General features: G+C 38.9%; 2 protein-coding genes across 4 annotated transcripts in view; one reads left to right on the forward strand and one right to left on the reverse strand.

The window, feature by feature from the left end:
- LOC140676071 (uncharacterized) overlaps positions 1–26,540 on the forward strand; it is a 347,777-nt gene that overhangs the window by 185,248 nt on the left and 135,989 nt on the right. The window lies entirely within an intron of this gene.
- Positions 5,555–8,102, reverse strand: LOC140662739 (uncharacterized). Its single transcript, XM_072886337.1, has one exon. It carries the CDS (start codon positions 6,696–6,698, stop codon positions 5,565–5,567), a length of 1,134 nt encoding a protein of 377 aa, XP_072742438.1. The 5' UTR covers positions 6,699–8,102; the 3' UTR covers positions 5,555–5,564.

Below are 26,540 nucleotides of genomic sequence, written 5' to 3' on the forward strand. Positions count from 1 at the left end.
CTCGTAAAATGCTCCAGCGATAGATTTTTTGCGATAATCCTCGAGTAGATATGTTACGGGATTAGTATGTTGCACTTTAACAATCTTAAACACCTCGGTTGTCCAATTTGGCGTGTAACCCTTTTCGAAAAGTTTTTTGTATTTGCTAACGCGTACCAGGTCACCTACTTTAAACTTTGCAGGAGCAGCAATTTTTATACTGTTGTATACAGTATTTAAAAGTCTATCAGCGATCGTGGGAGTAACATCGATAGGTCTCATATTGATAGTGCGATGTTTTCGCGCGTTATATTCTGCAACGAGTCGGGATAGCGCGTCAATCCACTTGTAAGTTCCGTTCAGCGTAAACATCTTCCACATGTCGTTCTTCAGCGTGCGATTGAATCGCTCGACGACAGACGCCTTCAATACCGAATATGTGGAATAGTGATTAATGTTATGTTTCCGTATAAGCCGTTGCACATCGGTATTGTAAAATTCCTTCCCGTTATCAGTTTGTATGTTTTTCGGGCATCTCTTGCTATCTCGAATTATTTTGGCGATTGCATCAGCCGTCTCCCTTCCACCTTTACTCTTGAGTGGTGCAGCCCATGCATACTTGCTCAACACATCGATGACGGTGAGTATGTAGTGGTAACCTTTGTTGAAACGAGAATACGGACGCATCTCGACGATGTCGGCTTGCCACAGATCATCGTATCCCCGCACTATGACGTGTCTTCGGGGAAAATTTTTTCTCGCTGGCGCATGCAGTTCGTTCACCAACTGTCGTCTCTCCAAACTATGTTGATTCTTTGCTTTGTCAGTTTTTCTCGATGTCCGTTTGTTGTTAACATTTTTTTCACTCATTTTCGTTTATCGCCTTTAATAGCCGTTCTTGACCTGTTCTTGACCTGTTCTTGACCTGTTCTTGACCTGTTCTAACCTGTTCTTGGCCTGTTCTGACCTGTTCTTGACCTGTTCTGACCTGTTTTTGACCTGTTCTTGACCTGTTCTGACCTGTTCTTGACCTGTTCTTGACCTGTTCTTGGCCTGTTCTGACCTGTTCTTGACCTGTTCTGACCTGTTCTTGACCTGTTCTGACCTGTTCTTGACCTGTTCTTGACCTGTTCTTGACCTGTTCTGACCTGTTCTTGACCTGTTCTTGACCTGTTCTTGGCCTGTTCTTGGCCTGTTCTTGGCCTGTTCTTGGCCTGTTCTTGGCCTGTTCTTGGCCTGTTCTGACCTGTTCTTGACCTGTTCTGACCTGTTCTTGACCTGTTCTGACCTGTTCTTGACCTGTTCTTGGCCTGTTCTTGACCTGTTCATCGCCGTCCTTCACCCATTCGAATGGGTGAAGGACGGCGATGAACAGGTCAAGAACAGGCCAAGAACAGGTCAAGAACAGGTCAAGAACAGGTCAGAACAGGTCAAGAACAGGTCAAGAACAGGTCAGAACAGGTCAAGAACAGGTCAGAACAGGCCAAGAACAGGCCAAGAACAGGCCAAGAACAGGCCAAGAACAGGCCAAGAACAGGTCAAGAACAGGTCAAGAACAGGTCAGAACAGGTCAAGAACAGGTCAAGAACAGGTCAAGAACAGGTCAGAACAGGTCAAGAACAGGTCAGAACAGGCCAAGAACAGGTCAAGAACAGGTCAAGAACAGGTCAAGAACAGGTCAGAACAGGTCAAGAACAGGTCAAAAACAGGTCAGAACAGGTCAAGAACAGGTCAGAACAGGCCAAGAACAGGTTAGAACAGGTCAAGAACAGGTCAAGAACAGGTCAAGAACAGGTCAAGAACGGCTATTAAAGGCGATAAACGAAAATGAGTGAAAAAAATGTTAACAACAAACGGACATCGAGAAAAACTGACAAAGCAAAGAATCAACATAGTTTGGAGAGACGACAGTTGGTGAACGAACTGCATGCGCCAGCGAGAAAAAATTTTCCCCGAAGACACGTCATAGTGCGGGGATACGATGATCTGTGGCAAGCCGACATCGTCGAGATGCGTCCGTATTCTCGTTTCAACAAAGGTTACCACTACATACTCACCGTCATCGATGTGTTGAGCAAGTATGCATGGGCTGCACCACTCAAGAGTAAAGGTGGAAGGGAGACGGCTGATGCAATCGCCAAAATAATTCGAGATAGCAAGAGATGCCCGAAAAACATACAAACTGATAACGGGAAGGAATTTTACAATACCGATGTGCAACGGCTTATACGGAAACATAACATTAATCACTATTCCACATATTCGGTATTGAAGGCGTCTGTCGTCGAGCGATTCAATCGCACGCTGAAGAACGACATGTGGAAGATGTTTACGCTGAACGGAACTTACAAGTGGATTGACGCGCTATCCCGACTCGTTGCAGAATATAACGCGCGAAAACATCGCACTATCAATATGAGACCTATCGATGTTACTCCCACGATCGCTGATAGACTTTTAAATACTGTATACAACAGTATAAAAATTGCTGCTCCTGCAAAGTTTAAAGTAGGTGACCTGGTACGCGTTAGCAAATACAAAAAACTTTTCGAAAAGGGTTACACGCCAAATTGGACAACCGAGGTGTTTAAGATTGTTAAAGTGCAACATACTAATCCCGTAACATATCTACTCGAGGATTATCGCAAAAAATCTATCGCTGGAGCATTTTACGAGCACGAGTTGCATCGCGCGAATTATCCAGATGTGTATCTCGTGGAGAAAGTACTGCGCAGGAGGGGTGACGAGGTTTACGTGAAATGGTTGGGATTTGATAGCTCGCACAATTCTTGGGTACATAAGGATCATGTAATTTAATTTTATAAGAAATACAATGTATTCAATATAAAAAAAAAAATATATGAAATATTTGAAATATACAAAATCTTTATTAATAGATCCTTTCCAATAGTCATTACAATATATAAAAAAAATATGAAATATACATACAAGAAAAAAAAATCACACACACACACACACACACACACATTATATTTTATAAAGATATCTTATAATGTCCCCACGGTAACGTATCAATAGTTGTAGGTACGATATACCGCTTGTCGTCGTACGGACTTAGAGCAATTTTTGTTTCGCGAATGGTGTATACCTTGTGTAATTTTGATCTTATACACGATTGACTACGCGTTATTTCAATCTCTTCGTTCAAACACCGCGTGTAATCGTCAAACGTTATCGTTCTCGCAACAACGTTACTCTTGACGCCTTTTACCTTTTTCGTATCCTTCTTACCATCCACGCGCAACGCATACATTTTTGCTCTAAGCCCGACAAATTCAGTCATTATGGTACCATTGTTTTCATCCTTCATTAGACCCGGTACCTTTTTATTCACGAGCGGTATACCGTACGCATTGTCTATCGCATAGTCGCTCGTATCAAATCTGCTGATGTCGCGTTTCATATTCTCGTACACATCGTCGCACTCAATGTGATATATAAGACTATCCGTATCAGTGTACATGACTTTGCATCTCTCCCGATACATTGGTACCATATAATCGTGGTGAAATTCGTACAAACATATCTTGGATATATCGAGAATACACATACCTACGTAAATTGGTTTGTAGAATTTCACCTCGAGTTTACGTAATTCTACAGCGATTAGATTTTCCGAAAAAATGCTTCTGCTATGAAAATTTGGTTTTGCAATCAATGTCTCTGCGCCGTACCTTCCGTCCCATTTTGTTAAAAGTTTAACATCTACGCGATTGCGCACATTTTCCATCGTTTTGCCAAACACTGCATTATTCATTAGTTTGTACAAATTTTTTTCAAAATCATTTTTTGCCAGTGTTCTAAATTTTGTGTTGAGTTCTATATAAGTACGGAGCCACGGAGATTGAGTGAATTGTAATATACGATGAATTTTTGTAACACGAAGACCGTGACGTGAACATTGCTGCAGGTTGCGGTAGTGTATCACGTAACGCTTCTTATCGTATACGGTTGCGAGAAGCTTGCCCTCGCGCTTGCCGGGTGGTTTGTCGTGTGTCGGACAAAACGGTAGGTCAGTGTGCGAATCGTGAAGATGCTGCGGATACTCGAGATCGACTTCGAGGATGTAGCCTGTAGACGAATCGAGCGCGATCGATGATACATCAAAATTGGAAACATTATCGACCCACTGAAAATCGGCGTAGGGCAATGGTTGACACATTGCCCATCCGTATAAATTATTAACATCGAAATACATCAAGTACGTTGATGGTTTTGATAAGTCATACGACTGCATGTACTTGTTATTAGCACGCGCGTACCTGTTGGAACATTGACTCAGACCACCGCGTATACCTCGTTCGATAAACATAACCATGTCAATGTCTGTGAGTAATTCAAATATAATTTTCGTATACTTTAACATGGCGTCCCACGTGTAACCGGGAAGAGTATAGTAATACGCGGGGTCGAGTCCATAACTCTTGATACAACTCTCTCGGAAATTTTCAAAAATGTCTGCTAATAACAAAACATCGATTTTTAAATACAGATCGCTATATTCGCCTAGCGTTCGAATGGAGAATCGCTTCCACACAATCTCAGCGTGCGCGTAATCGCTCTCAGATACTGTGTTACCTGTCAAGGAACTGTAAAATGATTCTCGTGATGGTAAACACGCATCTTGCAATTTATCTACGCAGTCAATGTACTCGTACGGGAAGACACCTTTTCTTGTTAATAAATTGAAATCTTCGGCGGATAAATTTTTATATTCCGATTGTAAAATTTTGAGTTTATCCTTGCTCAGAAAAGACGCCAATTTGTCGAGACTTGTTGTGAGAAATTTATATGAATCTATGAAACGTAATTTAATGTGATTTCCCGGTTTGTTTTTCGTACCTTTAACATGTTTTGTAAATGAAATATATTTTTCTTTTGTTATCGGAAGTAAATCGATTCCCCCTTCGAACGCTGTGGCTATTTCCTCGATTATAAAGTGAGAATCATAACCAGATAAATTGTGAAATACTATTGGAATGCAAAAAGATTCTTTGTAATTTAGATTGCAATTTGAATGCGCGGGACCTCTGTACCGCCCGGTCAAATGACAATGATCGCGTACGCGCGTATCATCTTCTACGAATGGTTTCTCACATATATGACACTGAGTCGCACTTCGAAATTCTTTCCATTCATTTTGCGTTAAATTTACCATGGGGACATTGGTTGTTAAAATATTTTCTACATGTTGCGCCAAATTTTTAAGTTCGTCGGTGAACCATGCAACGCAATTGGCTTCGCGACGAGAATGATACGCGGATAACGAATTATCGTACGAGCAATGTACATAATAAGCTATACTAAATACTTGGTGATGTTGATAAAAATTTTCTTCTTTTTTTTTCACCAAAACGCACTCCAGGTCGGCGTACACGACGAAAGGTAGTCGCTCCTTCCTGTTGTAGTTGGTAAATGCGAGCCACTTATCCTTATCGCTCGGTAATCGGATAGCGCAGTCGTTCATCTTTCCACAGTCTACTGTATGTGATTGCAATTTCTCGACCGAGTGAAAATAGTGCATGCATCTGTAAAATAAAAGTTAAAATTTTTATATCCTTGTTTTAAATATTTTTAGACAGTTTTATTAAATATACATACCGATCGCAGATATATTTTTTAGTCTTGTGTTTGCTGAGTTGCATACTAACAAGTCTAGATAGATTCTTGATCCATGCAAAATGTCCGATATCTTGCGCATCTTGCACGTAGAGCAAGTTGACGTGCTTGTCTCTCTTTTGCTCCGTAAGGTGAATAGGGACAATGTTTTCATTTTCAAAACTGTACACGTTGATTGAAATGTCATTATAAATTTCAAATTTTTTAATTTGATTAAGAGTGACTGGAAACTCAATATCTTGGAGATTTAGTACTGTTGTATAATGCGGGTACGATGATTGTCGGTGTGCGCATCTTTCAGCTGGATACAGAGCAGCCACTACCGCCCACGCAAAACATGCATTGTCTTTAGATTGCACGTTAACCACTGCGCGTTTCATTATTATCTTTCGCGATAATTGCACGTAACATCCGGCGCGCATAGGATTATATTTATTTATATTTACAGTCAAATTTAGTATACGCGATAATGCCCATCCGCTATCGCGTTCCTGAAATTCTTCGAGCGATGCAAGGATTGGCTCGACGACTCGCCGCTCATACCACTCGCGTAAATCGGATGTATGTAAGAGTTCACAGTTTCTCGTATTGATTGATTTATTGGCATGCTTATCGCCCGCCACAAACTCGCCGTTAAACACTGTATTCACTTTCACACTGTTATGTTTTTGCATAACGTCTCGCACGTGCTCGAGCACAATGTCACTCGCATCTTCCAAAAATTGACGAGGTTCGATGTGATTATAATTTATAACCGCACCAGTCAAGATGCGGCTCTCAAACGCCGTATCAATCTCTCGCCATATGAGTCTCTCCGAGTTATTTTCACTACTATAATCACCACCACTGGGTATAAACTGTCTCTGCAATCGAGTTTTTGCACCCTCGAGTCGCGCAATTCTTGTCACCAAAGATTGTCTATTTCCGATCGAGAGTCGTGGACGCTTGACACGGCTGCGTTCTTCAAGCTCTTCGATAAACTCCTCGCAATGCTGCAGCCATCCAAAATATTCACCCAATGTGGTGACTTGGTGGGAACGCTCCAACAAGTCGCGTTCTTTCTGCTGCACGTTTTCCATTTTTTCTCTCTCTATTTTGGTGTGCAAACATAACACATATTACGCGACATTATTATATGTAATAAAATTTGACAGCTACTGCACCATCGCATATCCACCTCATCGGGCGATGTAACTTTATGTCTCCGTATTTCGTATATTAATCCGATGTCATCTCGAAAGGTGTCCATACACGAAGCACAGAGAGCTAGAGCACCACCCGTTGAATAATAAAAGTGTATGGCGCAAATCTTACGTTGATTTTGCGCACGGAGTTGTTCATTTTCAACTACGTTGTCGTCAAAATCGGTATTACTGCAATCACTAATATAATTACTATCGTCCGACAACGCATGCTCTTCGTCTGACGACTCGTCTATTATCGCTTCAAAATTAATATTTTCCATTTATTCACTATTCACTATTCACTGTCACTAACAATTCTAATGCCTGATAGTAACCACTCAATTTTTTTTTTTTTCCACAGCTTCCTCTATGCCCTTTCAAATCGTACTATGGTTTGACGGGGCTCTCATTCTTCTTATATTTCGCCTAATGCTGTCTTAACACATCCTACCGAACGTCAACGCTTTTGCATCTATAAAAACGTTCCGACATGTTCGTCGCAGCGTTGGCCAAAAATTTCTATTGCTTTCCCACGACTTTTATGGCTTCTAAAATGTCCCCCGGCTATAAATCAACCACAAAGATAAACACCTTGCAGTTGCAGTTCTTTCCTTAAAAATTTCGGAAGATGTTTCGCTCCAGTTTCATGGGAGATTTTCCGCGAGGGTGCAAAGCTGCCGAACGCCGGCGCTTAAAATCTCTTCTTTCCATAATATTCTAATGGTCATAAAATGAACATAAAAATTAGAAAAAAAGAAAAAAACACTTTTATGGTTTCTAAAATGTCCCCCGGCTATAAATCAACCACAAAAATAAACACCTTGCAGTTGCAGTTCTTTCCCTAAAAATTTCGGAACATGTTTCGCTCCAGTTTTATGGGAGAGTTTCCGCGAGGGTACAAAGCTGCCGAACGCCGGCGCTTAAAATCTCTTTTTTCCATAATATTCTAATGGTCATAAAATGAACATAAAAATTAGAAAAAAAGAAAAAAACACTTTTATGGTTTCTAAAATGTCCCCCGGCTATAAATCAACTACAAAAATAAACACCTTGCAGTTGCAGGTCTTTCCCTAAAAATTTCGGAACATGTTTCGCTCCAGTTTCATGGGAGATTTTCCGCGAGGGTACAAAGCTGCCGAACGCCGGCGCTTAAAATCTCTTTTTTCCATAATATTCTAATGGTCATAAAATGAACATAAAACTAGAAAAAAAAAGGTTTTACGACTTCTAAAATACCCCCGGCTATAAATCAACCGCAAAGATAAACAGATCTACTTTCGAACGTGTGTAGGACCCTCCCCCCCCCCCACCCCCCTTTCCCTAATATCAGACCCCTCGCGCCTCCCAGATACCCCCGTCCCCACACCCCCCTCAACGCCCCATGGCTTAGAATCCCCACTATAACACTACTTCCCAAACAAAAGAAATAAATTTAGTTTTTAAACAAATACGAATATAATATAGCAATTGTTATCTTATGTATATAATAAAAATATTTTGTTAAATCGCGAAAATTAATATAAATTGTAGTTAAATCTTTAAATATATGTTTAAATCTCTAAAAAAATTTTACGTTCTTTTGTTTTTAATAAAAATATACCGCTGTAAAAATATACGGTAGCATTTCTTGATACATAATTATTATTTCCAGCTTTACAATTTTCTGTTTCCACAAACACAACAAGAGCACATGGCCGGAGATGAATTAAGATCGATCCACTTAATCGCTACTCGTCTAAAATTTGCGTCGATAAGATTTTATGTGACCGAATCGAGTAGGACTGAAGAAGTAGGAAAGCCCCTGCGCCGAAATAAAGTTATTAAAGGTTGGGAGTGTAGCGCACCCCTTATGCGTACGAATGAGTTATTCCTTTGCCTTAATTCCACTCCATTAAGCCGAGTATTTAAGTGCCCGTGAACAGGAGGGGTGGGCGCGTCATTAAAGGCAATACATAAACATATATGCCCGATGTGCGTCAGGGAGAGAGATTGTGAATCGCAACGATGCAATAATTCCGTCATAGGGTGATGCAACCCTGGACTGCCAGCAATGTGCGAATCACCGCGGATATGGGAAAAATATTGCGCTGTGTAATCCCCGTTTTGCATTGTATGATAGTGGAGCTACATTTTACATTTTTATTGTGCCGCAAATAGAATTGTTGAAGTTACAATGATCGAAAAGATTGAATATGTCATTCGGTTAAAGCTATTTACCAGATTAAACTACTTATTTTATGCATTTATTCGTCGCATCTGGTTATTTGGTTTACAAGCGTAGGACAAGTTTTGGGATATTTACGACAATTATGCCATTGTGTGTATATATATATATATAGTCAGTTATTTTCGTAGGATAAGAAAACTACTTTCGACAAAGTAGACGTGGAGCCCAGTTAAAGACATTTAAAGTTTGCGTGACAGTCAGTTTTATAAAAGTAATTAAAACTTGATCTAACTATAGAGTGACTTTAATCATTAATTAGCACATCGTTAACAGTGGCATAAGCTAGGACAACTTTTTAATTCCAATGGAGTGTCTGAATAGTGAATAGTTATCTATAAGAATTATTTACTACTAGTAAAAGTGTTTTGTACATAGATAATGTACACAGAGCATCTTGTATAAACTAAATTAAATTGTAGAAAATAAATTAACGTTACAAATGCAATTATTGTTTTATGCTAATCCGATAAATAATATTTCATCGATAAAACAAGATTATTTATTTAACATATAAAATTTAAGAATATTTTGCTAGAAAAGATTGTTCAATGAATTCACAACCAACTATCTAAAATTATATAGCGTACATTAAGAGAGTTGTTTGTTGCGGGTCAGAAAGGAATTAATTCGTGGAATTACCATGACCATAATCGCTTTAGCGCCCAGATCGTGCAAAAAGGCCGAAGGTATAAGAGCCTCCCAAATTAATGGTGCCTTTTAATGCAGGACCGGTATTTAATCTTATTGACCATAACCATTTCTTCTTTTTTCCGAATTACTTTCTACCTGAGTTTTGTTAATTGGCAATATAATTTCGGTCATAATAATAATGAAAGTGCAAACAATAGCGAAATAAATGAATAGAATTAATAAAATCGTGATACATAATATATAAATAGCAGAATAATGTTAATTATAATATTAACAGCTTTATGAAATTTCTATTTAAAGTGAATATAATGTTTGATATCTCTAATTGAATTGCAAAAAATTATTGTACGCGCGTGATGTTAAGTTGTGATAAAACAATGTAATATTTGAAAATTTTTGCAGATTTATTTCCGATTTCACAGTAACATTTTTAATTGGGTGATAAAATCTTTAAAAATTAACACCAGTAAAATATAAAGTTACCATAATAATTTTTTAAACTTGGGGCTATATCTAAGTTACTAGAGAGTCCCATATAAATCTATATAAAACCAGTACATTATCTGTTGTGCGATAAATCGAATGAGCAACAAATGAATGACTCTGTATATCAAGAGATGCAAACAGATTGCACCGCCACATAATTTCGCTTGCTATTCGAAAATAACGTTTGGTTATCGGCATTCATGGTGATTTGTGCAACACGCTTCGGTAGACTGATATTAAAGGTGCCATGATATCAATGTTAAGCGATCATGGTATTAGGTTATCAAGTGAATAAGTTCGAGCAAGATGGTTAAAGAGGTCGCGTATTATCTATGCGAAAAGAACGATCTTCCGAAATGGAAGAGATGCGGTCTAAAAATCGACAAAACGAGCGTTTCTCGCTAAAAAGTGGACCGTGCTATTTTGGGATTCTCACCGGAATTGGAGCGAAAAAAAAGGTCGAAGGCCATTCTCGCCAGCCCACGTTTATTAACGATACGACCACCATATAGTCCGCAATATTTCAATAGATCTTATTTGAAATAAATGACGCTGAGGCTTAACGAATAATGTGACGCTAGAAAGCATTTAAATTACGTGAGAATGATTTATTATCAAGATTTCTAATAAAATATAATCATTATTTTTTTCAATGATAGATATTATATACAATATCTCCAATTTTTAGAAGATTTATGCTATAATTATAATAACAAACTGTTTAACTGTTTAAACATAAATATCACTTTATAAATTTTTTGAATTATTTGTTTTGCTGTATCGAATTTGAAAGATAAAAACTTTGTTTTTATTGAAAAATGAAAACTTAATACTGCCGGAAAAAGCATATTCTGTATATAACCGTGTTGTTATGTAGAGCTATTGCAGAATACATATGTCGATGAATACGAAAGAAGAAAAGTGAGAAATGGGAAAGTATATTACTAGATTTCAAGAGAGAATCAGAGAATTTCTGCTCTTCTGAACTGCTGGTCCGAGAAAGCAACAGGAAAGACTGACAATGCAACTTCATAGAACTTTAAGAGCTATCATTGTTATTATATAAATGTTTTGCGAGACTTTCTTTTCATTAAAATATTCAAACGCTTGTACTTGTGTAAAAAAAATATATATAATAATATCACACATGAAACATACAAAATAAATTTATATATATTAAATATTTATTGATGAATAACGATTAGACAACAAGAGTAGATAAAAAAGTAAATAACAGCTTATTTATTAAATTTATACGTAAGATTTTTAAATTCCTTGATAGAAAAATTGCGCAATTATTTGAGTTTTAAATATACGAAATATTACAGAAGTTTTTTCGATAGCTATATATATATATATATATATATATATATATATAAATTCATATTTGAATCGTACAACATATTTACCTCGCACTGTCCGAATAATGTATGGCTTTGGTTTTCATTAAATTTCATTCCAAATTTCAAATCCTTGAACAAATTCGGTCGTCCGAAGGAATTTGTTGTCCTTTCGACAGTTCTGTCACATTGGCCCGACGATGACCGCGCAAATTCGACCTCCAGCAAATCTCTGAGTCACAGAAAGCGTCGTCGTCTTTTTCGGAAACAGGCGGAAAATCAGAGATTCCACGACGCCACGAAGGCTCGGGAAAGCTTGCAGAAAGATTTGCAATCCGAGAGAGGAATGGGATTTCGGTCGATATATTTTTCGTAACTCGTTTTCCTCTTCCTCCGCCCTGTTTAAGGCACGAGACATCGGACTCAGTAATCGATATATCGCGTCTAGCATGTCTTCTCTCGCTTCCCTCGGTTTCGAGCTCACTTTCCTTTTGTCCTCCTCCTTGATTTTATTTGTCGATATACCATCGCGTCCCCTTCCCTTTGTTTTCTCGACTGCTTTCGCGGACGGAATTTTCTCCCGAAAAAATATCCGTGAATCTTTCGAATTTGTTGTCGTTCGGCCTTTCCTTCTGGATTTTTCCTCTTCATTGTCTCAAGTTCAGCCGCGATTGCGATCTTTGTGTCGACTAAAAGGATCACTTCTCCGCGCGGCCATCCGTTATCTTTTGTATATGTTATTTCTTCCCTGGAATCAACCCGCTGTTTCTTTGTTTGGAGCTTGTGGACTGAGGATTGGGTTATGTGGTTATCATTCTACCAGATAAGATCTAGAAGTCTGCGGCAACGGCTTTATTTATTCAATTTTTTTTACTTCATTTTTTGACGGTCGCACGTAATCGGTTGTTTAATCTTATTATCATGTAGTAAGCCAAACATTTTGTGTCTATGTCAATTATTCTATCTCACAAAACAGCTTTTTCCTAATTTTCCTGGGCTTGAATTTGACGATTGTAACCTATGAACTATGAAAATATATCATCCCGATCAATTTTACTCTTCTCTTAATCGCGCTATAAAAGTATATATTCCAATTGGAATTATATTTCTGTAGGTACATACTCAGTGTGAAAATATGACGCGAATGAATTAACAAGATATTATCGGTTTTACGTGTAATGACGTATTTACGATTTCGCATGACGGCAACTGCTCACTAGAAACTACCCACTTGTTTATATGGTTTTATGGGGCTATTACAGTATAATATAGTAGCTTGTAAACGGGCAGGTATACTATGTTTACGAACGAATAACAATGTGTTAATCGAAGCGTTGGCGCATTCCAAATTACCCTCAATGTCTGTAAATCCATTGGCGCGTATATAATTATTATCAAGTATGACAATCGAAATTTTTAATTATTTTTGTCATCATCTAATACTGAATATCGACAATTCTCTTGCGCGCTACACTTATATAAACATGTAAATTACAATTTACTTCCGCACAATCGGATTATTATCAAGCGGAACAGACACTTAAGTTTCATTCCGGCAATGCTCCCGGACAGTCATCTGGAGTTTGCCAGTAGATTGGAAACATGTATTATGATAAAACATTGCACTCCCGAAACAGATGCGCGCATATAAATTATGCTGGGAGGTAACCTCACTATCGTATACATCTTCTCATCAGTCATTCGCTTTACACCTTAAGCAAGTTCTCGGGCACATTCCAGGCAACTTGACGGATTGGCCTTACGATACGATATTCTTGAAATTGAGCGTTGCGCTGATGTAGCTTTTGCAGTAGTTGACAAGTTGATGCGGAGAAAAATTTAAGTTCTTTTCCATCACTGATGTAATAATCCAGCTACACGATAATGCGCTTAAATTTTAAAAAGAGAAAGAAAAAGAACACACTATTTCCTTATATATTTACAAAATTCCTCTAGTACTTTATATCTTTATGTTGTAATACATTTAAAACACTTTATATTTTAATGAAAAAGATTTCTATTGACAATAGTATTTTCTTTTTCATTATCGCACATTGTATATATTTTATTAATAGCTTAATCATACAATATCTCTTATACATTATTATCATTATTATATTTCATATATTTTTAAAATCAATATATCTATTTCATTCCTTCTCGTATTTTTCTCTCAAAATATATAATTTTTAAAAATTTCAATAAAACTTAATATTGAATTATATTGTCAATGTTATCAATGTTGCATATTTATGTGACTAACAGACATAATAATAAGTTCTTTATTTGAATTTTGTTGAAACGGCGATTCAGATATTCGAAGACGAAAGTTTTTCTTTAAAGTAATTCACGAGTGCATTGGATCGTGCCAAGTTGTTACACGTGCGCTTGTGATCCCGTCTAAAGACGTCGGGAGGGATGCAGGTCCATAGTCCTCGTAAGCGAGCCTTGCGGGTAGAATTCGAGGTTGGGGATTGGTAAGAAAGTTTCGTTGCCAAAGTTTCAACTATAGGCACAAGAGGAGGGTAGAGAGTACCTTAGAAGGAGTTGCAAGTTCGACGAGGAAGAGGGAAACAAAGCGTAGATCTTGGATTTAGACTATTCTAGTCTCCTTTGCGCTGAATCTTATTCTCGCCCTCTATCGCTGATTTGGGATAAGAAAACGAGGAAAACTTAGAACACCCCTCATGGCATACAATTTTACTCTCGATCTTTTTTTTTGTTTTGCAATCATTTGAAACCTTAAATTTGTTTCTTTTTGTTCAAAAACGTTTACTCTCTCTCTCTCTCTCTCTCTCTCTCTCTCTCTCTCTCTCTCTCTCTCTCTCTCTCTCTCTCTCTCTCTCTCTCTCTCTCTCTCTCTCTCTCTCTCTCTCTCTCTCTCTCTCTCTCTCTCTCTCTCTCTCTCTCTCTCTCTCTCTCTCTCTCTCTCTCTCTCTCTCTCTCTCTCTCTCTCTCTCTCTCTCTCTCTCTCTCTCTCTCTCTCTCTCTCTCTCTCTCTCTCTCTCTCTCTCTCTCTCTCTCTCTCTCTCTCTCTCTCTCTCTCTCTCTCTCTCTCTCTCTCTCTCTCTCTCTCTCTCTCTCTCTCTCTCTCTCTCTCTCTCTCTCTCTCTCTCTCTCTCTCTCTCTCTCTCTCTCTCTCTCTCTCTCTCTCTCTCTCTCTCTCTCTCTCTCTCTCTCTCTCTCTCTCTCTCTCTCTCTCTCTCTCTCTCTCTCTCTCTCTCTCTCTCTCTCTCTCTCTCTCTCTCTCTCTCTCTCTCTCTCTTTCTCTCTCTCTCTCTCTCTCTCTCTCTCTCTCTCTCTCTCTCTCTCTCTCTCTCTCTCTCTCTCTCTCTCTCTCTCTCTCTCTCTCTCTCTCTCTCTCTCTCTCTCTCTCTCTCTCTCTCTCTCTCTCTCTCTCTCTCTCTCTCTCTCTCTCTCTCTCTCTCTCTCTCTCTCTCTCTCTCTCTCTCTCTCTCTCTCTCTCTCTCTCTCTCTCTCTCTCTCTCTCTCTCTCTCTCTCTCTCTCTCTCTCTCTCTCTCTCTCTCTCTCTCTCTCTCTCTCTCTCTCTCTCTCTCTCTCTCTCTCTCTCTCTCTCTCTCTCTCTCTCTCTCTCTCTCTCTCTCTCTCTCTCTCTCTCTCTCTCTCTCTCTCTCTCTCTCTCTCTCTCTCTCTCTCTCTCTCTCTCTCTCTCTCTCTCTCTCTCTCTCTCTCTCTCTCTCTCTCTCTCTCTCTCTCTCTCTCTCTCTCTCTCTCTCTCTCTCTCTCTCTTCTCTCTCTCTCTCTCTCTCTCTCTCTCTCTCTCTCTCTCTCTCTCTCTCTCTCTCTCTCTCTCTCTCTCTCTCTCTCTCTCTCTCTCTTCGTAGCATTTAACATACGTATACTTTTCCTATTTTCTTTGGTTTTCCTTTTTTCTTCGTTATATGAAATTTTCTTTCTTACATTTACTTTGTTATATTCCTCGCTATACAATACATGTGTGCATTTTCAGTGATATATTTCGACATAGATGTTTGTTATTTGTTGTTTTCTGAGTGTTCGTACGAGATGTATTCCGACAATGATATAGTAATACGTGTTTTTAGATTGAGATAAAATTTTATATTTAAAATTTTTATCATATATTTTGATAATTAATTAATTTTTTATGTTATGTCTGTTGCAGGTGAGTTGTTCGCTGAAAAATTTCTTCGATCCTTCCAGAAAAGTTTTGGAAGTTCATCTTTGATGTATGCGTAAGATTTTATAAAACATTATTTAAAATTTTTGCATGGCTTAATATCTTTGATTTCATCATCTGATTAATATATTGCTGGCGGATGATGATTGTTACTTCATTGTTATATATTTATATTGCATTTTCAAACAAAGAATGTTTTAATGAAGGCAAAAATTTGCAATATAAATTTGTTCGATGATAATGTATTATATTATACACTTTTGAACATTATTGAATCGATAGTTTAATCTTATTATTCCAAACCTTTTTTATCAACATTATTAAAGATAACAAGTAAAAATTCTATGAAATTATGTGAAATTATTTATACAACTATTTTTGTAGTTATTAAAAGATACAGAACTATTTTAACAGATATTCAAAATTAATCGATATTATTTTATACTGAACTGTTTGTACATGTCAGTTAAAATATTTACTTACTTGTGTAAGTACGAATTTACTCGAATATTATACTAATATAACATAATGATATCTCCAATATAATATAATACAATATGTAATTGTATAGTTTTGATGATAAAATGTTCATGACACATCAATGCTTTGTGAATATAAATCAACTGTCGGCGCAAAACTATCAACACATTTAACCCCTCATGTTCGGTCATATGATTCGATTAGTAGAGAAATAGGGGGAAATATACTCGCGGAAATGGATACGCGATGGCGATTTTGCAGCCGTTCTGTTGCTCTATTCACGCTCTAATCTGGACCAATAAAGCGTCCGATGCCCAGCATGAATTAGTAGAGTGTCTACTCTATCGGTACGTGTTCACACACGTAATGTCTGCGCCGTTGGTGAAGGGCGACGCCAGCAATGATAATGACTACGATGATGACACATTTACTCGAAATAGATACTCGCGTAAGTTCCGTAACGGTATCCGATGCACGTCCGTTCGTGGTTGAACTTCGCACAAGTCGCATAATGATTCACTTGTGCTCATTTGAAGCGGCACTCGATACGGATGATTTTGTCCCGAGTTTATTAAATGGAAAAGGGAATTGTGGATCTTGTGCGAATAAATATGCTTATGCATGCGTGATACATTGCCAGTGGTTATCGCGAGAGAAGGAGGAAGATTAGGAATAGGTACTATAAAAAAGCGAACAGAAAATTGGGTCATCTCTTTTGAGTGAGAGGAATTTTCAGAAGGAAATTAAATCGAGAATACGTCGCTTAATTTAAACGATAGAAAATATGTATTCCAAAAATTATTCATATATCTTGTGATTATAAGTACTTATAATCTATATATAAAATCAGTATTAAAGTTAAAGAATTGAAAAGGTCACACGAGAATACAAGCATAAAAATATTCAGGACCGATGATTGATCTGTTTTAGATTTGTGATAATATTTTGTAATCAAAAGAACATAGATATGAGGTAAATGGTAAATTTTCGTAGAAATGAAAGACCTTTCGAGTTATCGCGGTCATACATGTACATAATCTTGAATATATTTATCGTATAGACTGTCTTGAGGCGAGCAAGCGCGCGTACAAGTACACGTAATATACCCAGACAATATCCGTGTAGACTCGTAATCTTGCCAAAGTTCGGGCCAGCGATGAGGAACTCTGTGGTATTGGTTTCGAATATGCTCGGTATTCTCCGGAACTTGTACATTTCCTCATTAAATCATGATTGCGCTTTACAAAAATTATTAAAAATTTACAAACATTATTTTTTTAAATATATTAATTATTTATATGTGAAAATATGTCACTTATTTAAAAACTTTGAAGTTATATTGAACGTTTGATGTAATGTTTAACGAGCCGTGTTAAGCCGATAATGTAAAGTTTCCTCCAAAGACGATTAGTAGTATTTATGTTGAATTATAAGAAGGTTATTAGCAACTTCCTTTTTTTGTATGTAATATGGCTCAAACTGTTTTTTAATTTTTGTTCTTTGAATCACTTGAATATATATTCTTGTTAAATTGATTGTATAAAATAGGTAATCATTAAAGTCGATGAGGTAGAGAAAATCAGTATGATTAGATTTAATTAAACACAGGATGGAGGCATTATTTATGAAAGACCAACTGTTCAATTATTCGATGCTAATATTAATTATTTACTCCGGCAATAATTAGATAAGAGTATCGGTGGTATAATTGAATACCACAATTACCCTTTCCTCTATTTCAGAGAGGCAGAGGCAGCCTCGAAATCTCTTTGGTTATAACAATTACGGGAGCGTAAGCCATATTATCTGCGGAAACGTGTCTTGTAAAAAGCGTTTTCTCGCGTCTAGCTGTGTGTCTTTGTCTATTTTTTTTTTCTTCAACCGCGGTAGTGTCGTGCTTTTCCAAGGCAAATTATTGCCGCGGATTCTCTTCTTTTAGTAGGATTAAAAAAGTCCACATAGTATTATTTGTCCCAGTTGCTGACTTCAATCTGTATATAAACGCCGTATTCTTTCTGCACGTTTCTTTTTCACGCTATTCGTGAAAGTCTCGTTGGATACACGCCAACGAGTCGGGAACGCGACAGGGACGTCGATCAAAACTGAGAAGAACGATCGATTATTGTAACCAGACATACATAAATGTAAATGTCGCTGAATTAGATGGTCGACGATCGATCGAAGATGCCGGTGCAGACAGTCGTTCGCGTCAAGATCGGACGCACAATAACGAGATAAATGAAGGCGGATCGATTTTGGATGTATGTAAGTATGGCACTGCATTGCGTCGCCAGAAACATCTGCAATGCTGATCATTGATGTATCAATTTCCGTCGCGATGGCTCTCTCGCGTAAGAAATCGTCGTAACTCATATACGTATGCACGCTGAAAGACGTCTCCCGGGTTCGGCGCAACCTCGTGCGCGATCCTCATAAATCAGTGAATCATGCAAATATCGCGAACCGTCCTGATGTAGTATCTCTTATCGAAAGTAGTACAGCTTGGAAATATTGCGAAGCACGCGCAAACAACCGCGAATGCGACTGGGAGACGCACACGGCTCGAGGTATAGCTTCTTCGCGTTAGCGGATCCCTCATCCTCGCGATTGCAATAAACTGGGTCGATTTTAAATGCGACTCGGTCCGCAATGCGACGATCGTAAATATGCGCCCTCCGTCTCTGCATATTCCCCCTTTCTCCTGTCGTCTCATTCGTTCACGTTTCCTTCAACGCTAATTTCCTTCGTCTTTAACGGTCCGCGATTTTCCCTTCGACGTCTGCTTTTTATTCGCCGTGCGGAGAATATATGCGCGACATGTGGCTGGATGACCGACGAAAGCAGCGGACACAGTGCTCCGCTCTGTCATGCACAGAAATCCGGTCATCGTTTGCTCTCTTCGCATACCATCGGCCACTTTGTGCAACCGCGATCTGCATCCAGGATATATATACCGGATGTGCTCGTGGTCGGTCCGTCGCCATCCTCCGCATGTGTGCGCCATTTCTCGAACGACGAAGAATGCGCGAAGGAATGCGATCTGCGCGGTTTGTCTGATTGCAAAGCGGAAAGAATTTACGACGAGCACCAAGTTTCATCCTGATATCGCGGATATATTTTTATGTAAAATTTTAACGTTAGATACGTTAGTGAATCTGAATCATGTATCATTGATCATTGTATATGTAAAATTGATTATTATTAATTAACTATTTCTGTTTTTTTTTTTTTTTTTTTTTTACGATTAATATTTTCTCGAATACTGTGCAAGAACACGTACATTATCGGAAACGTTACAAAAAGTGTGTCTATAAAAGTAAATTTATATCTGCTTATTTATATTTATATTATACAAGTTTATTTATATTTAATCTATTATTAAATTTACTTAGCAAAATAAATTACAAAAATTCATATTTTATTAACACTCAGATTTAACTAATATGTAATAGCAAAATAAAAAAAAAAAAAAAAAAAAAAAAAAAGGAAATATGCGTTTGTCGAAAGCTGAAAATAATATTCCGGAATTTTGAACGCGAGAAAGTTGAGAGACGACAAAGCGTGAGCGATGTCGAAAGGGAGCGAACAGCGTCGACACTTTGGTTACATTAACCACTCGCGGGTACCTTTTCGCAAGCGGATTGCCTTTTCTCTCCCTTAATTAGCGGCAGCTGGCTCCACGCCAGGAACGCTGCTGATTCGGTTGGAAGGACGGTAGGGTATATACACGCGCTACGTGGCCGCGAAACGACATCCGGACCGCAAACGCTTTGCATTCCGGCCGGCCGCACAAATCTTGCCAACACGCGTGTGACGTCCGGAGAACAGTCGGCACGGACAACGTGGCCGCCCTCTCGACGAGGGGATGCTCCGAGAAACACAACCCCGCGGTTTCAACGGGGGATAGGGGAGAGAGGACGTAGTCTGGGATCCGTCGTGTTGCTTCACGGCTTGGTTAATACGTCCGGGGCACTCTCGATTGCAGTTTCGCAGTCCAGATTCGCAGCCAGACAGACGCGCAGCTAATTATAGACGTTAATTGAAAGGATAAATGGACGTAGTAGTATATATCCAGAGAAGCTATGCTGGAGAAAATTATTCTTATTGGCATTAATATATTATTATTTTATATTTTATCACAATTCAATATGCGATATGAAATTGTTGTGAAGAAGGAAAAGAGAGCGCGATAAATAAAATGCTTTGAATTTTATTTATAAATATCACGCATTATGAAACTGCTGAATTAAATTGAATATCAAATATCTTCAGTTTATAATTATTATATTTTACATATATGAAAATACATTTATCGGCGATTTTAATCATTACGTGCCTACGCATAATTAAAATACTTAAATAAAACGTTAATTTATATATTCTAACACATTTGCAAGTGACATCAAATCATTAATGAGATACCATCTTTTCTATCAATGTCGAATTTATCCTGTAAAATATACTATCTTGAGAATAAAAATTTGTATATATAAAATTATATATATATGTCAAATTTCTGTAGATAAATACAGGATCGTATTTGTCTCTGATTTATCAAGCAATTATCATATTTTTTGTCCGACGATAGAGAGAACAGTTACGAAATTAACGGTACAATTTTGTGAGACAAAGCGTAAAGTACGGTGATAGGGCGAATAGACAATCTGGATGATTCCCGGATACGAGCTCAGAATAATTTTGTTTTCCGGAGAGCTGGAAGCAAAACTCTGGCACCCTTTCTTCTTCCATTTCGCTCTTAGCGTGTCCCCTCTTCAAAATGAAGAGGGGGATGGCCGGGTCGCCAAAGGGCCGCCTGCGGGGTTTACGACCCTCGAAAGGCCCTTGGCTAACGACGTTACGCGTCCACCGACGCGCCCGGTATACTTTAGGAGCTCTCCAATTAATTATTCCGCGGGATTTCGCTCCGATTTAATTACGGTTCTTACCGTTTCGGCCTTCCTCTACGGTCTTTTTCTCTTCCTGCCGTAAGGCTCCTACCTTATCGTACCTTGGTTGTGCCGCTCGATCTTGAAAGGCGAAGATGTGGACGGATTTCTTAATTAGGAGAGGCGACGCACCGTAGTTTAATTTTCTAGAGAACCGTTCGTTCGTTCCTTCGTTCGTTCGTTGGGCTGCGTTTCATTCATTTCACCGATTGTAATTAGTTTCGAAATTATAACCTTAATACACCAGGTGCTGTAAATACGAGCGCGATTCTCTGCACCGTGAGTGCTCCGTTAACGGAGTTCAAGTATTAAATTGGACACGTTGCAACGGAAAGTCGAGAAATCCGACGCACGAGTTATTGGCCGGTAATCGAATCGCGACGTCGGAGTCGCACTATTCCTTTTTATCGATTGGCAATTCCCGCTCGACATCGGACTCCGATCATCGGAATCCGAGCGGAAGTCGTATAAATAATTCGCGAGGGAGCGTTTTTCCTGTTCGTTTGGACGAGTCTCGATTGTCATCGAATCCCTGATAGCTAATCCGGCGTAAAGTCGACGTATGCCAATGATTGAAAGGCAATTGCGACGCGCTATCTTCTACCTTTCGCCTTTATAAGCCCGACAAACATGATCACACTACGGAAAACACGGCTGAGCAAGAGGTGGTAACATCATTGCGAATCACCACTAAAACGATTTCTCGTTACTCTCTGACGTGGAGACCATTAGCTGCACCGGAGCTGTTTGCGGATATCGATAAATAGTGACAGGACGCGCGGACTGAGGTCTCTAAAGAGACTGAATATGCGGACGATTTATTTCCTTCAATATCCTATGACATTGGTCGAGTTGACGAAAATCGCATTTTCGGATATAACTATATCTTACATGAAAAATGAAGATTATAAATAAAGGCTGAAAAAACCATTATATGTATATATCTCACGTTGTATCTTCTGAATATAAACTTTTTTTCTATGATTCTATTATATATAAAGATAATAGTTTAAATTAACGTGAAAGCGAAAAATTAAATCGACGATATTATTTCGATTGTACACTCTCCGATCTACAATTTTCCAAATCATATGCATTATATGCGCGGTTAGCTCTTTGTACTTTTTTATCGCGATTATTAAATAGACGTTTATATGTTATCTTGATTTTGCAACGCGAATATAGTATCGCGATCCTTCTTATTGATAATCCTAATCATATGATAAGCCAATGAGGGATGAGTGTGCTATACTTTGAGAAAATTACGCACAATCCGAACGATCGGCATCGTTTCATGGTTGCGGACGATCGCCGGGCGATGTAACGGCGTTCAGTTACGAGGGGTCGAACATCCCGCACTGACGTGGCATAAAACTCCAACGATACCCGCCCTCCCCGGGGTAATCTCCACAGTAATGTCTTCTTCCGTAGCACGTGTATATATATATATGTGTGTGTACGTAGACACCACACACTCGCTCCTCGAAATGAATTCAGGGGCCTCTGAGTTTGCTTTGCCGTCCATCCTGTTTAGAAATTTCCGTCTGAACCCCACCCGCGACACCACGCCAGTCTAACATGCGAAATTTAATCTCTTGGATGCACTCCGTAGAATTAAAATATATACGCGGAAGGGAAACGCATACTACTACGCAATGAAATCGGAGGATTGTTTCGTTTGCGAGCTTCAAACGCAGCTTCGTCGTAATCATGGCGTAACCGTAACAACTCTGCCAGGCGATTAAATTAAAAAGGGATCTTACTCTCGTTTCCCAGAGAGTACTACACTGCGGTACGCACTGCGGAACATTCTAATGCAGAATCGCGACAGTAAAGGGACAGTAAAGTGTACCCGCAAGAGTTGATCATAGTACATATGTATTACGAACATGTAATGCGAGGAAGGATATGTGTATAATAAAAAGGATAATGGGCAGAAATTTATAGATACGTATGTTTAACTCAAGAGCATTGTTATATTCGAGTATTTTTATTTATTTGAGTCGATTATCATTTTTTCTTTCGTTAATTCTTCTCTTTTAATAAAAACTAAACTGATATTAAAAATCTGATACTCAAAATTAATAAATTGAATATGAAAATATCAATTTAAATTAAGTATAATAGTGAAAATCAGTATATCTTCATTTCTTGCTCTTTTTAGTAAAAATATTTATTGTGCCGAATATTTACATTGTTTTATATGCGAGAATGTGTAGTGGGTCTAAAGTACATTAACGCAATCACACATACGTTTTTCGTGAGAGATGAAAATGAACAGACGAAAAAGATATAAAGGTGAGAATCCCTATCCTGGCATGAATGGAAAACGTCCGTTTAATAATTGCGACAAAAAAAAGCATAGAAAGTTAATGGCGCGCGTGATGTTGGTGATTCGGAAAATTGTGGATCGGATGGCATATAATCGGGCTAATATCGTCGACCTGATTCTCGCTCTCTCACGTACCAAACGAATCACCTCTTCTCTCCTTGAGCTCGTAGCTTCGCCGTCCCGTTCTTCTGCTTCTCCTTACCCTCTGTCTACTTTCTCAATACGGGATGAAGATCTGAAGGAAATCTCACTAGGAAGCTTCATTTTCCATGGCGATGCCTCCGCTTAAAGCCCGCATCTTTCCCTTTCGTCATCGTGCTCCTTCTTTACGCGGCCCCCTCGGGACCCGCAAAGGATTCTTGTCACGAGCCGACCTTGAAATCCGCGCTTTGCAATTTTCGTATCCTTCAAAGCAGGCAAGGTCGTCTCTTTGACGAGATACGGGCCAAGGATTATAGAATATTATTTTATCGATTTTATTGTCCGTTTCGTCTTATTGACGCTCGCGGTAATGAGATAGATATTGCTGATGATTTAAGTACAAATCATCCCATGTGGGGATAATTTAAGAATTTAATGATATAGTTATTAATTCTTCTTAGTTATGTTTATCACATCAGTTATGTTAATTATATTTCTGTTATTGACATAATTTGTTAAGAGAGAATTTAGATTAAAATAATATGTTTGCTTTAATAGATTTGTAATTATATCTAAAACTTTTACAAGATGCCATAGATGTAAGATCTTAGATTCAAATTTCATTTGAAGTATTATTTTGCGCGAACACTAATACATCGATTTTTAATGTTTTAAAAATTGTTTGAAAAAGAAGACGCTAAGAGAACGAAATAGAGCAATAGCAACGTTGACTCATCGTATTTTCTGTTTCTGGGAGAATCGAGCTTCGAGAAAATCTCGAGCATGATGCAGACGTTATTTACGTCTTGATCATATGGAGTCATGTGACGAATCTGCACGTTTAGTCGTACTTTTATTTATAGCGTAGAATCACGAGCCATAGAAATAAATGCTCGTTATATATTAATTGATTTTGAGTCATTTAATTACTCTCAAACTTATTTTTTCTACGAATTTATTCTATTTCCGTACGTTTATCTCTTTTCTTTTAACTAGAGCCGTGAAAACTTTTTCCTTCTAGTTTAGGTATATTGTCGTTTTTTTACTTGTGGCTGTAACTTCTGCAAATTCGATTAATTCATACCGGCAGCTCTTTTTTTTCGCAATTTAAAAATGATAACTATCGTCGCGGATCGATGTTCGTTTTGTTCGATCGCTCCGAATAATCATCTATTTTTGCTCGAAGAAATTTCTTCTCCGTGAACAAGTAGACGCTCCGCGCGTCTGTTATCCACCTTTTTGTCCCCTCCTTTACTCGTCCTCTCGCTTTCTCTGCCTCTCGTTCAATCCAGCATTCATCTGGTGGACGATGCCGTCGAAGTCAGCGTTTCTTGCGCCCCGCTGATTCCTCGTACCATCGTCGTCCCTCGTTGCCGAGACGACAACGATGATGACGACGACGACGCTGTGAGCGCGTCGACGACGTCGGACATATCCGCGCCGCGGAGGAGGATTCCGTCGTTCGCTTAACGCTCAGTGTTTTCGGGATTGAACGGAGTATACCTATTCCCTCTTTTTTGATCGCACTCCGTACGACGAGTTCAATCATGTCTACGAGGCTGTATCCCGTCCTTCTGTTCTTGCCCAAGACATATTTCTCTCTCTTCCTTTCCTTATTTCTACGTTCGTTCGTCCTTGTCTCGTAATACGGCAGGACTTTCGTTCAGGACGCGCGCCAGATCGATATTCTCAGCTAGGGCGCTCAACTTCCGGTCGCTAGGCCGAACGACTGGAACGAGGTAATTCGGTGAAACGAGACTGGTGGCACAGTCGGATAGCGGAACGAGGAGTGCAAGCGGTGAGATCTCTCCGTTGCACTCGCGGCTGAGAAGCGCCGCTCGTGCGATAGCATAGCTGCACGGTGCATCTGGACGATGTTCGTAACCATTTGGTAGCCGAGCCTTACCACCCTCCTGGGCATCATCCGTCTACTCTTGCTCGCTCTTCCGCCACACATCCCGCAGGAGTAATAATACCCTCGACTCCGTCCACTCGATCTCGCTCGCTCGCTCGCTCACATTGCCTTTTTCCTTACCTCCGTCTCTTTCTCTCTTTCTCTTTCTCTCTCTCTCTCTCTCTCTTTTGCTTTTCTTCTACATTGTCCTTTCATCCTTCTCATTTCGTACTCTTCTTATTCCCGACAACACGACCGTGTATTCTTTCCCTGCGCATTCCTAGCATACTCACGTAGCGGAAGTTTTTCGCGTGTACGACAGCACCCGCGACGATCTCAAGATATTGCCATCGTAGGAAACGTTGAATATTCCGCGGTATCTTAACCATGATTCCTTGTCGTTTTGTTTTTGTTCTAACAACGGGTTCTGGTTATTATCCCATGATAACGAACATTTTGTAATAATGCCGTTATGCTTGCGACCGCTGTACCCTGCTTACTTTGCGTCGCTAATTGGACGGTGTCTCTTCGCTAAGACAGATAACCTCGGTGCGCTTTCAAGAAAATTGGGACGATAATTTATGCAATCGAATGTCGCATTTACTCTTTGCATTTTCTCCGCGAAAGAATTTTACAACACAAGGAATATCATTAAAGAGAGTATCACTTTGCCTGCGCGCACTTAAATGTATGTTTTACTGTCGCAAGAGATCTTTCTCGGAGAAAAAAAAATGTTTTATAAGTATGTTTGATGCATTACATGGCGCGTGTAATTCACGGATATATACCTCACATACATCGTAGAAATAAATATACAGACAGACACACGATCACGCCCTACATCCGGCGTTTCTGCGGCACAGAAGAGAGATAGTAAGTAAGTATAGGGGACTCATAGCTTAGATCCTTCAAGATCAAGATAATCGGCTTACACTCAAAGCCGAGTTAATTAAAGACCATTCCACTAAAATTTACGGAATGGTGATTTCCAGTCTTATCATTTCGACCGGTGCACCTGTCTTGTGAAAAATCAATTCGTATCATTGACACTAAAGGCGCTAAAGAGAATGAAAGCGATCA

This window comes from Anoplolepis gracilipes, chromosome 2, assembly GCF_047496725.1.
Source record: "Anoplolepis gracilipes chromosome 2, ASM4749672v1, whole genome shotgun sequence".
Classification (NCBI taxonomy): domain Eukaryota; kingdom Metazoa; phylum Arthropoda; class Insecta; order Hymenoptera; family Formicidae; genus Anoplolepis; species Anoplolepis gracilipes.